The sequence below is a fragment of the Ambystoma mexicanum genome, chromosome 14 (assembly GCF_040938575.1).
Source record: "Ambystoma mexicanum isolate Mex_15411 chromosome 14, UKY_AmexF1_1, whole genome shotgun sequence".
Classification (NCBI taxonomy): Eukaryota; Metazoa; Chordata; class Amphibia; order Caudata; family Ambystomatidae; genus Ambystoma; species Ambystoma mexicanum.
In genome coordinates, this window is record NC_090940.1 from 414,619,364 (window position 1) to 414,633,066 (window position 13,703).

General features: G+C 46.2%; 1 protein-coding gene across 1 annotated transcript in view; it reads left to right on the plus strand.

The window, feature by feature from the left end:
• SPINT1 (serine peptidase inhibitor, Kunitz type 1) overlaps positions 1 to 13,703 on the plus strand; it is a 716,287-nt gene that overhangs the window by 385,951 nt on the left and 316,633 nt on the right. The window contains exon 8 of the mRNA XM_069637577.1: positions 8,614 to 8,784. Within this exon, the coding sequence (XP_069493678.1) occupies positions 8,614 to 8,784 (171 nt within the window). The remainder of the gene's footprint in view (positions 1 to 8,613; positions 8,785 to 13,703) is intronic.

A 13,703-nucleotide genomic window follows, 5' to 3' on the forward strand; every position in this document is an offset into this window, starting at 1 on the left:
TTTTCTATGTGATATTTTATGGAATGGTTTTACTCATCTTAAGAGTTATCAAGAGGTATTGTATATTTTTAAACTTTGGATTTAAAATGAGTCAGTATTGTAATATCTCCTTTTATCCATGAATTTGTTTTTTGTTTTAGATCATTGTAACTCATCATTTTATATTTACATGTATTTATGATGGTGTTTTTATATGTAAAACCTTTTATTGGTTAGCTGCATATTAAAGAATTGAATAAAGGGTTCTGTAGTAAAGCACCTCTCATAAAAAAAAAATACATGCACTGCAAATCTTTCTGCTGCCAGTCCTTTGTGTTCCACTAGACTAGGGTCAAAATTTGCTCCAGTTTCATCAGCAACAAGCGTTGTGCTCATTTGAGTGCATAGTGTGAGAAACCTGAATGTGTGTCACACCGCTAGTCCCCGGGGAGCTGTCCTCCAGGTAGCCAGGACATGGCCATCGCTATTGGATCTAGTTCCTGGGGTGAACCAGTGTGGGAGGATCGCCTAAATGAGGGGTCCTCAGGGAGTGGAAGTGGGACACCAACGGGTGAGACGCGGTACCCCCTTTCCTATAACACATTTTCCCCATCCTACTCCGTAGGATATTTAGAAGTTCAACTCCCCCATGGCCCGTTTCCAACACAAACACTTTCCTACACCGTTACAGACAACCGACGAACACCAGAGCCGTTTGCCTTACTTGTCCCAGCACAAGGGTCAGTCAGAGTCAGGCACTTGACAAGAACTACACACACCTGACGGCCCTTTTCCTTACCCACAGGGCTAAAAGGCAGAGCACAAGGGCACACTTCGAGCAAGGCCGAACGCACGAAGAAGCAGCTATTCCGGACCAGCAGTTTAAACGGAGAAAGGCAGAGACCTGGAGGGATGACGAGGAGGTAATTGCCCATGCCAACTCCGAACCACGAAGCCTCCGAAAGGGAAATAATAAGACCGGGAGGCCCAGCTGGCGTGTGGTGTGAAAGGTGTCAACAGCACACAGGGCCATCCTGCGTTGATGGCCAAAGCGGGGAGAAGTGATTGCCACTGTGGTACCGTCCTTGACTTCCAACACAAGAAGCTCCATCAGTTCAGCACAGCCAGTGAGTCAGAGAAGACAGATAGAAAAAACAAACTTTGCTGGGCCCAAGGTTGCAGGTGGCAACCTTGTTGAACAAAGATCTTGTGTAATTTAACTTTAAAGAAACCCTAGTAAAAGGTTCAGAAGGAGACTGGTCAGGCGTCACGGGGTGCTCATTCGAAGGACTATGACTGAAGCCCTTTTGGGTTGTGTTTTATTGAAACTACAAAAACCAAGATGCCTTAGGAGAGGCTAGTGTGAAGTGTTAGTGGTCCTACGAGGGTCGAGCAAAACCCACATAGACACATTGGAGAAAACTGAACTGTAGAACTGGCAAATGTGAAACCGACAGAGGGATGCCTGCGAGTTGAGGGTAAACTGTTATATACCCAGGAACATTGTGAAGACAAGTGTGAACCGACCGAGGGATGTCCACAATGGACAGTTGGTGAAAAGGACACAGACTTTTGAATGATGCGTTTATTGAGTGAATGGCCGTAGTGAACCCGATTGAGGGAGGCAAACGTTCCAAGAAGGATCAGAGCCCAGCTGAGGCAGGAGCAAAGAGGCGAGGAGCAATTGCCCAACGTGAAAGGATTACCAGAGGAACTTTTGTTTATGGTACAGCAGGCCTTGTAAGGCAAGAGACTTTTGCATGAAAGAGACTTTCCTCAGGAAGGTCCTGACATCATGGAAAGGAACTGTAACCTCGTGCTGGTGAGGCCCAGAAGTGTGCTGTGCTCAACGGTCCTGCCTTGTCACGTGCTAAAAAAGTAGGCCCCAGCCTACCATACTGACTTATTTGGTGAACACTTCTTTCTTGAGAATATTGTCCCACACTATTTTGTAACTTAGTTGTAAGGATTGGCAATATTTTATTTTTAGTATAGGCCCTTTTTATTTGAGAATACACCACTAGGACTGTCTTATTATGAGTTGATGGTCGTAGATAGCTCCCATTTAGATTTAAGTTTAGATTAGGCATTTTTCTCACCCATTATACAGTTTAATAAACATCCTTGAACTGTGATCACTTGTGTCTGTCTTTACTGTTCCCACAATGAGTTGCTTAAAATAGAACACCGAGGTACAGCTGTAAAACGCTTCAGAAGTCAATAGCAGCGTAAGTCATGCACAGTAGAACAGGAACTCTGCTCTTCTGAGGGCATAGACTCGTGCACTAACCCCCTACTCTTATCGCAGCCAAAGAGAGACACTTTCAGACCAGTATTTTCACAGCACGTTATGAATCCACATGGTACTGGTATAAAGGGGATTTTTGTTGCCAAGCCATGATCAACTTGTGCTTGCCGCTAGAAACTTGTTTTGTTATCACACATTAGAATATGTTACCATTATTATTTCAATGGTTTTTATTGTATCGACGTTGAAGGATTAAAGTCTGGGCAAAAACTTTGTTCAGTGTAATGATATCTTACTCAAAGGCACATTTCACGTTTTAGAATTAGATTCTGGTCCTAAATGGATTCCATTTCTAAGATGGGGTCTGCCATGGATTCACATGCTCATGAATATTCCCTGTCGTAAGGCGAGGAATTATTGGTAAGAAAAGAAAAGCAGTATTGCTTTAAAAGCTTGAATACTGCCTTTTCGCCTGATATCCAATCACTAAAGATGTGTCATACTACACACATCCAATGCCAGTCGGCTCCCTGAGACCAGCCCCCGGTGGTCATCTTCAGGTTTTTACCACACTTTCTGCTGCATGGAGTCCTCGAGTTTTGCACTTTATTTACGGTAAGTCGACTAGTGTGCTCTGGTGACGGGGTCCCGTTGCCAGTTAAGTTTCAAAGTCTGCACAATGTGTCAAGTGGAAAGGCCTACAGAGGCCTACAGCGTGCCTCACTATAGGAAGGCAGAAGAAATCTCTTCAGGCTCTGCTCCCGGTGTGGCTTTCGAAACATCTATGTGGAGGACAAGCACACTAGATGTCTCTGTCTGTATCCCGACCATGAAGAAGACCGATGCAACGCCGAGTTTTTCAGCCAAAACCAAGAGGGGCCGCTACCGACAAAGATGGGGGGGGGGATGGAGGGGCCTGATAAGGAATCCAGATTGGCTGAGGAGGTACCCCTGGAGGGCTCCAGTAAAGTCAAGCGCCAGGCAGTCCTTCCAACTAGAGACGCTGCTGATGCGGGTGCTAGTACAGGGCACACATGCTCCCTGTTGCCTTGCCTGTCTACATTACTTTGCCGGTGGCCGGCACAAAGTCCTCAAAGGCTAGTGGTTTGTCACAGGAGAAACCAAAGAAGCACTCCCGAAAGGAAACCTCTTTGAAGCCCTCAGCAACTCCCATGGCTTTGTCAATGACTACAAGACAGTCTATGGCCACGACTACTTCGACCAGACCATTGTCGAAGGTTACTTTTCCATCGACTGCAGTGGGCTCCTATTCGTCAAAGCCATCGATGGCCACCTCGTCAACGGCGTCTTCGTCGACGGCCACCATGCCAGTGGCTGCTTTGTCAACGGCCGCCTCATCGACTAGCAATGAAAAGCCGTTGGCGACAGCGAAACTTTGCTGCAGGTTTTTCCAAGACCCACGACTTAGGCTAAATCGACCGCCACTACCCAGTCGACAAAGGCGCCGGTCATGTCCGTAGCCCCGAGGAAAGTGGCTAGACCAGGAGACCAGTACGCAGAGAGCGAAGTTGTTCCTTTGGCCATTTATACTAGCTCCGAGGACGACACAAGGCATGAGTGCTTGAATGCATTTGGCTACAGCCCCATAGGCATGGATTTGCCAAGGCATACAAGCCCGTTGAAGCCGACCAGCATTCCTCCGGCGGTCCCAGGGGCTCCTCCACAAGTTACAAAAGATAGGCCCCAGGACATCTTTGCAGTGCTCATTTCTCTGGTCTCAGAGATAAAGCAGCATCTACTACCCATAGTGGACCCGTCTGGAAGCGACCCTAGGTACAGCCCTCAAGGCCTTCACAGAGGCATCGCTCGGCTACCCCAAGGCGCTCACCGTTACCACTGCCTGTTCCAACACCACCAGGCGTTGCGCTTCACACTGATATAGCAACAAACAAGGACACTAGCACAACAGACACGGATGGTTTTAATGGCTTTCTCGCAGCCGATGGAGAGCCAGTAGGTATTGATGGTACCCACAGAACTTCAACTCTAGATGAAGTCGGGTCATTTCATTCCATGATGGCGAAGGCATCTGCCCTATTTAATATGGTACCAGAGGAGAAGAGGAAGGAAGGTTTCCTTTACTAGAGACGTACCTCCATCAGGAAGACTGTTATCTGTCCCGTTGCTGAACGATGTGTGGGAAGAAGGCCTGGCCCTAATGATGTCCTCAAGCTCTGTACCAGCGAAGTAGGATCGGTTGGAGAAAAAATACAGGGTGTCGAACTCAGGCCCCAAATGCCTACGCTCGCAGCCATCCCCGGATTCAGTGGTTTCGGCTGCAGTAAGCAAACGGTCGGCAAATCCATCCTCCAAGTCTATGGTCGCGCCGGAGCAAAAAGGGAAGAAGGTTGATGCGTCAGGAAAGCACATCATATATACTGCAGAGTCAATCATCAAGGCTGCCAACGCTCTAACCATCCTGGCCCGGTATGATAGGGAGATGTTGTTTAAACTAGGCCCACTCCTGGAATTCTTGCCGGACGATAATAGGACAGAAGTGCTGTCACTATTTGAGGAGGGAGAGGTGGCCTCTGATCATGCCATCACTTTGGCTATGGATGTTGCGGATTTCAGCTTCCTGGGGAATGGCGTAGCGCTCGGGCATCAAGGTTGGCTGAAGGCTACCAATTTTAGGCCGGATGTTCAGGCCAAGGTAGTGGATATGCCTTTGAAACTGCAATAATCTCTTCGGAAAGGTGGTGGATGAAACACTGCAGGTCATCAAAACTGACACTGAAGCAGCGATGTCCCTAGGAACCCTGCCGCAGCACCACTCACTTCCTTTTGGTCCTCCAGGAATATGTTTGGAAGCTCTTCCAAGGGATACGCCTCCACTTGCTATCTTTAGACTTTCTGCTCTACGGTGCAGGAATCATACAGAGGTCGGTCCCAGACTTTCGGTAGAGGCTCTCCGTGTCGGCGCCTGCAGGGACAGCCTCAAGCAACCATGTAGGCCTGACTTGGCCCAGGGTTCTGGCCCCCAGTGGGAGACCATCTGTCAAATTTCGTCGATGCTTGGAAAAACATCACCACAGATTAATGGGTGCTGGACTTTCTGCAAAAGGGGCACACGCTCGAATTCAAACGCAACTGCCCTCGCATTCCACCTGTAACGAGGAAGGAACAACACACTGCTTAGCTGCTCCACGAAGTACGATCCATGCTAGCAAAGGGCGCAATAGAACCTTCCCGCTGCGACTCCGGGGCACTCCGGAGCATACGCCAGATACTTTCTAGTCCGAAAAAAGTCGAGGGTGGCGCCCAATACTGGATTTACGACGCCTCAACAAATACCTAAGGACCCAAAGGTTCAGGATGGTTATGTTGCAGCAAGTGCTCCGCCAACTGTAGGAAGGGAACTACATGACAACTCTCGATCTGGAAGACGCCTACTTTCACGTCGCAGTTCATCCAAAATATCGAATGTTCCTTCGCTTCGTGGTTCTGGGGAATCACTACCAGTTCAAGGCACTGCCCTTTTGGACTGAAGGTAGCACCAAGGCTGTTCACAAAGTGTTTGGCCCCGGTGGCGGTCCATCAATGTCGCAAGGGCATATACGGCTACCTGTACCTAGACAGGCTCATCCGGTCATGTTCTCTGAGCCTGGCAGTGCAACACACAGAAGAGACCATACACCTGCTAACATAGCTTGGATTCTCTATCAATTATCCTGCATAATGCTGTTGGAGGACATTCTGTTTCTGGGGGCATGTCCGGACACAGTGGCGTCTTGACTTTCCCCTCGGAAGAGCGGGTGCTGGCTATCCTTGGGAAGGTGCATTGTCTGTCCACCATCAAATCGGCGACCATCCTTGTCATCAAGTTGCTGCTGGGCATGGATGTCCTCCTGCATACTTCTGAACCCGGTTCTGCTGGGTACAGATGAGGCCATGCCAGGAATATCTGGACTGCACGTGGCACCAAGCCACGGCCAATTGGTCGGACAAGTTGAAGCTCAACCTGGAATTCAGGCAAGCCATCGGGGACATCATGTCACCAAAATGCCAGGGGTAGCGGAAGTGACATCACACGGCTCTTGGCCCACTGATGACATCACAGGAAGTGATATCATTTGACCCCACCCCAAAGTGATATCGTGGGAAGCGGCGACTTTTCACCCGTTGACGAATCAGGAAGTGGCATCACATAGCATTGTACAGTACGAAAAATATGGTTACGATATCACTATAATGTGATATACATTTCATACAAGAATCGCCATATGTATCGTTATCAGCCCATATTACCAAATTACTGTGAATACAAGCAGACGTCCTTGACCAAATGATAATGTGTAATTATATAGCACTTACGCTTAAGCGCTTTATATAGAAAAATTATACACCCAATATCACCCAACCTGTGTTGGTACTCATTTATCGACCTCAGAAGGATGAAAGGCTGACTCACCCCCTAAAGTGTGCCTGAAATAAACCTTTGAGTCTAGCAATTATTGTATAGAATTCCAGAAAGACACATTATTTGGTATTCCTATTCTTTCTTATTTAGGGTCAGTGCTGAAAGTGTAATACTTGTGGCACTCCTGTTCTTCTTTTTCTTTTTTTTTTTTAAGGAGCCTGAACAAGAAAGCCAGCCACTCCAGAAGAGCCACATGGTGCTGGCCACAGCCCAGGAGCTTGCATTACAAAAAACAAAAAAAACCTTTTCTTTTATTTTGGTATCTTTTTATAGGTTGCAGTGGAGACCTCTGAGGTCGCAATTACGACCTCTGGCGACCCCTAAATGATGTCCCTGCAAGCCATCCAATGGTCGGGGGTGCGCTCTCACATTACATAGGGTTCCCCATTCCGGACCCCTCCTTTTCAGCCAACAGTCACCAGGGATTCCTCGCTGGATGGATTGGGGCCCACACCAGGCAGCCCCACGCCCAGAGGCCTTTGGCTGCCGGAGAAAAGGGATCTACAAAGCAATGTGCTGGGCCCTCAAGTCGTTCTTGCTGCTGCTGAAAGTTCGACTGGAGAGGATTTTCACAGACCACACCTCCATAATGTTCTACATCAGGAAGCAGGGGGATGGGGGTGTCGGACACGAACCACTGCTCAGTTGTCGAGGCTCAAACCCTATGGCACTGGGCGATCTTTCAGAACATGTTACTCGTAGAGAGCTTCAGTCCGATCATGAATGGGAGTTGCAGCAGGACCAAGTAACCAGTCTGTTCCGCAAATGGGGTTGTCCGGAGATCGACCGCTTTTCCACTGCATCTAACTCCAAATGCAAGCAATTGCCAGCAGGTTCCCTAAACCACAGACTTTTGGGGACGCCTTCTCACTTGAATGCTAGGGTCGGTTCTTGTATGCATTGCATGCTGGAGAACATCAGTTACAGGTAAGTAACTTTTTCCTTGGAATTGGAGTGCTTCATAATTGAGCGAATGGGGACTGATATGAAAAAAGCTGAGAGTGGTCATTACAGTGAGGTTTGTGTCCTGTGGGAACTTTATTATCTTTTATTTTGCAGTCTACATGGAACATTGATTTTGTTCTGTGAAGGCTTGCGCATTGAATTCTTGGAAACCTATGCATGCCTTGATCTTTCAGCTCCCCTCCACTTAACAAAAGCCAGTTTGTAAATCATAGGCTTCGTTTCTCCTTATTGTCTACACCTGCTAATGTCATGCCATCATCATGTTTAAAAATGATCTTGTTTTGTGGTGATTAGTTCCCCAGTAATTTCAGGTTTGCATGGATCAGTGCTGATAGTCCATTTTTTTATAGGCTGTTTCTTTTTTTTTCTTTTTTCTTTACCAACATGCATACAATTTGACATGGCTACATTTTTCACAGGTGGTTGCTATAGTTTTCAGTGAATGCTAACAAGAAATTCAAATGAAACGTGTACCTGGAATATGTTTTAACAGATTTTAGTGCAGTTAGTCTGCTCACTTACCTTTCAGTTGTAGTTTGGGGTGCTGCAGAGATATGCCAACCAACTTTGAGTTTGGTTTCCTCACTCTTTGTGATAAACACCAATCAAACGTACCCAAATGAAGACATACAGTAAATGTTCAAAAGAGCACAGTCTTTGCAAGTTTCCCCTCTGCCGTGTAAGTCGTCCATCTCAAGACTCGTACCTCTTATTTAACGGTCGCAAATAACTTTTCAAAACTGTAACACTTCTACCTTTAATCAATATACTCCCTGTAGCCCTACCCCATGCACAATGTCTCCTGCCACCTCTTTACATCTACGTAAATGTTGTAGTTCAAATAATTCCTTTAATATTTCAGTCCTGGTTAAACAGCCATCATGTATTCAGTAGCTAAAATTCTCTGTTCTTTAAAAAGTGTCACTATTTTATATTCTTCTAGAACTCAATCAGTGATTGTAATGTATTTTAATTTCAGTGCGCTGTGTTGAATTTCCATACACGGGACCCTGTCGTGCCAGTTTTACTCATTGGTATTACGATCCTTATAAGCAGAAGTGTTTTAGTTTCACATTTGGTGGATGCAATGGCAATGGCAACAACTTTATAACGGAAGAGGCCTGTCTAGCAACATGTGAAGGTGTTTCAGGTAAGCACAAGTATATCAACAAGGAAAAACATATTTACAAATGCCTCTCCAACATTGCTGACCATTTTGAGGTATGTTGTAGGAAAGATATACATCAAAGTTCTGAAGTCAGTGAAAACCTGTTCGATTGGACACAGGGCTTTTGAGATATTAAGGTGGGGTAGGTAAACAAGCTGTCAATTGTTGATTTAGTTACATGTTTAATCAAGTGTGCTGTGACTGAGTTTGGGACAGGACCCTGTGAGGGGGCTGAATGGATCCTTCCCAAACTAGGCAGGGGCCTACCTGGGTAGAAGCCACAGCCAATCCTGTCCCAGAGGCAGGGAATGGGAGTTGGGAGGGCCTCAGTCCCGAAGACTACCCCATGACCATTGATTGGTATACCCCGGAACGCGCTTCTCTCACACAATGCCCACCAGTAAATTTTCTGGACAGAGTTAAATCTTTTGCATTGCAGGACCTCAAGTACCAGATGTCCCAACGGCGAAGCACGAGCAGAGTGAGAAGGAGAGAGGATGCGCATAACATGCTGCCTAATGCAGAAATGCAATTTCAAGTGCACTAGTGCGAAAAAACTGGCCGCCACAAAGGGAACCCGAAACACCAAACCTGCTGCACCTCACGTACAGAGCAGACTGACCTGTATGGGGGGAAAGGGACAGGGCTAACAATGGGTTTTGAAGCATTTCACCTGTGAGATCTGGCACCTGGGAAAATTAGCCATAGATTGGCCAGCAGAATCAGGCAAGTGTTGGAACCATTGGAGGGGGATGGAGTGATAGATCTAGGAGGACGATATAAATGTAAAAGGAATGTGGAACAGAGAGTGCAAGTTGTATGGGTGAAATAAGGATGAGTGGAGGCGGACTGAGGGACTAGATGGAGGAAGGACGGAGGAGAAGAGTGCTGAGGAGTTGGTGGCTTAGTTCCTGCCAAGTGCAACTGAGGGGCTAGTTGTGAGAGATGTACACTGTGTGTGTGTGTGTGTGTGTGTGTGTGTGTGTTGAGAAGGAGTAGGTGTCGGTGTGTGGAGAGGGGAGTAGAGAGACTAGAGGGCTGTAGGGAAAAGAGAGGAGAGTGGTCTGGTGAAAGGCAAGGGTTGAGTGGAGACAGTGTTCGCATATCTGAGGGATAGAAAGAGGGAGAGTGGGGAACTTGACCAGATGGAGTTGGAAAGGAGGGGAGAAGGGGAAAGTCAGAATAGGGTAGAGGGGAGTAGTAAGATCAAGGAAAGTACAGAAAGCGAGTGACAGAGGAAGGGAACCAACGTGTCTGATATTGGCACAGTGCCAAATCACATCATCTGCATTGAGAAAAACCTGATGAGTGGTAGGTTAGAGAATCCTTAAAAGAATGCTGGAGGGAGCCCATAACTGGCTGGTGGTGATAGGTGCTACTGATTGCTAGTTGGAAAATCTGGGGTTTTGGGTCACCTGGATTAGGGTGAAGGGAGCTCCCAGGCTTTTGAGAGAGAGAAACCTATTAGTGAATCCTACCCACAACCTAACTACAGTAAAAGCTACTCATCTTTCCACTTGAAATAAGACCTTTAAAACCCATCTTCGGAAATCTAGGAGTTTGCACCGCTAGCTGTGACAGTGCAAATAGGATGCACTCCTACAACCTAGTGCCTCTTCACGATTTATGGAAAAAGCATTGATTGTGTTTCACCATCTCGTCACATAGGTTAAGCAAGCTCATGTAACTACGTCTCTTGGATTGCGCCCTCTTCCTTCCATAAGTGGAGTGGGATGTTTGTACAATGGATTCTGCAAACCCCTGACGGCACACAATTGCATTTGGTTTAAGGTGAAGTAGCTTCTGACTTATGGCTTTCATTCACATACCTAAGCTCCTGTCTGTTGACCATTACCAGCTTTAAACAATGCAGCGCCTGCCAGTGCAAACGTTTGGAATCTAACTTTCATAGTTGTGTTATGGTGCTTGAGTCTACATCATATTGTACATTCTTGCAATATTTACAATAGCTGTTTAGGTAGGACTAGAACATGGTATCAAGGAAGCTGGAGGAAATTCATTTTCTCTTTTTTCTGCTGCCCTCTTATCCCATAGATGTGCTTTTCATGGGCGTATACTAGTGTATGGGGCACAAACAATGCATATCAGTACTGCACACAATTGAGGCTGACTTTTTAACTCACCCAGTTATAATTTTAGTGAAGCATCAACTGACAAAACTTGTACCAAACAGTGAAGGGCATGTGGGTGTCAAAGGATGGGTTACTCAAGCACCCATTCTCTTTGGACAACTCACTTCAAAGTCAAAAGAAGCTTGGTTTTGGTATACAGACATACAAGCATTCACAATCAGTTCTAATATGTTATGCTGTTTATACAATAATCCTACCTGCAGGTAATATTCAAATGTTAAAATACAATACAAATTAGCTTTATTCTGGCGTAAAGCCATAAAAGCATACAACAATAAAAACATTCCATTAGTATTAAAAGAATTTTCGCAATATAAAACACGATCAAAGCAATTAAAAATATATAGCAACATTTATTCCCCTGACGACATTAAAAGCAAGTTCCTTGTTAAAAACCTTATTTTGGCATACTTGTCACTTTAAATTGAGATCAATATATTCACAGTGCAAACAGGCAAAAATTGTTCCAGCGGAGCAGTGTTTGAATCATTTCAATGTTAAAAAAGCTCATGAATGGGAGAGAGAACATTTCTCGCAAACCATTCCATCAGCAATGTTATAACAGTTAACAAAATTACTAACAATAATAGGGGAGAAGACTTGCAACCCATCTTTTTGAGCAACGTTTATTCAATTGGTGGAAGTAATGATTGCAGTAAATCAGTATTACCATTTGATAGACATTGCCTTGGCAGCCATGCTTGATGAATAAACGTGGCCACTGTGTTGACTACCATCTAGTTACAGTTGATTTTAGGAAAGTTATGTTAGCTGAACTTATAGAGCGGAAATCCACCCAAGGGCATCATGGCGCTAAGCAGAAGTACAGTCAGACAAGCCAAATCCCCACTGAAGGCATCAGGCAAACCGAAAAGTCTTCAAACCGACGGAAAGATAGATGGTTAGCCGTTCCCCATAGCTTAAATGGGAGCAAGTTCCATCACCTTGCAGCAGCAACAGAGGAGGCCGGTCCACCAACCCGACAGAGCCACACCAGAGGAACTGAACTTGTGCAAGCCTCTGAGGAGCGGAGTGGACGATTAGGAATGTATGGGCAAAATTTGCACTGCAAATACTCCGCCATTAGGCCATAGAAGGCCTGATCCACAATTCACATGGATTTAAACTGAACCCTCTCGGTGACGGAGAGCCAGTGCAACTGCCAGAGGGCAAGCGAGACAGACATACGGTAAGGAATTCGAGCCATCAGTCTGGCTGCCTCATTTTGCAACACTTTGGGGCGATTAACAAAATAGAGTGGCTGGGCCAAATACAGAGAATTACAATAGTCCAGCACACTAGGCAACAGTGCAGCAACCATTGGAGCATGAAACTGCGCAGGAAGAAAGCCCAATACCCTACACAGAACTTTAAGCTTGGAGTGCCCAGACTTGCATACAGTAGCCACATGAGCCTCCAAGGACAGGAAAGAGGAGTTTAACTTACAGATCCTTCACCACAGAGACCGGAAATTGGAAAAGTCTCAAGAGAAGAAAGCCAAAAAGAGGGAGTCCAAAGAGAAGCAGATGGAGGGCCTACCACCAGGACCTCAGTCTTGTCCCCATTAAATTTAAGCCAATTAGAGCCCATCCAAAAACCCACTTCCTCCAAGCATCTCAGTAGCTGAGATGCTGGATCAGGTTGAGATGGATGAAGCCGCAGAATAATCTGGGTATCATCAGCGTATGAGTAGCATTGAAGGCCGTGATGCATGAGCTCAACCAGGGGCTGGATGAAAACACAGGGGGGGAAGACAAAGCCGGTCCCACGCGATAAAGGGACAGAAACAGAACAAAAGGGGGCAAGAGAAAGAGTTGGTGCACGATCACCCAGAAAAGTTTGAAACCAAGATAGTACCTGTCCAGTTATGTCCGCCCCGGCAAGGGGGGCCAGCAGGATGGAGTGGTCGACTGTTTCGAAGGCAGCCGATAGATCTGATAAAATCAGAGCTCCCACTCCACCCTGGTCAGAGAAGGGCAAGGGCATCCACAACAGAGACCAGCACACTCTCTGTACCCATGCAAGGGCAGACACCAGACTGGAAAGGATCAAAGAAACTAGAGTATTCAAGAAAAGAACAAAGAAAAGGAGCGATAAGAGACTCCAATAACTTTATAACGAAAGGTTGTAAAGAAATTGGATGGAAATTAGCATGACAAGGATCTAGTGAAGGCTTTTTTTTAAGAGGAATCAGCAGTGCATGTTTCAGATGTGAAGGAATACGCCCTGACTGGCAGGAATGATTAATGGCCTGAGCCACCCAAGGGGTAATAGTTGGCATAATGTCCTTGCACACAGCTAAAGACACAGAATCAAAGGAAGAGGCAGATTTAAGCCTAAGTGTTGCCCTTATTATGTCTTCTGCCGGAAAACAGAAAATGAGGACCACCTGCTCAGTGGGGTACTTTTAGTCATAACTGAAGCAGATCCGTTGTGTCCAAGACCCGATGGCGCAATGATATTGCGAATGGCCACAATTTTGTCATGGAAAAAACGTGACAGGGAGTCACACAGCTCATGTAACTTAGTGACACCTGCTTGATCCGATCAGGAGAGGAAAGAGAGCGCACAAGTTCAAATAATTGTTTAGGTTGATTGAGAGCCGACTCTGCCCTACCAGAATCGAACCTGCTCTTAGCAGCTAAGATAGCCTTATGGAACAAGATAGAAGCATGACGCAAAAGTACACGATCAGACAGAAGATAGGAGCCTTTCCAGTTTCGTTTTCCTGTTGCCGCTTAAGCCGCA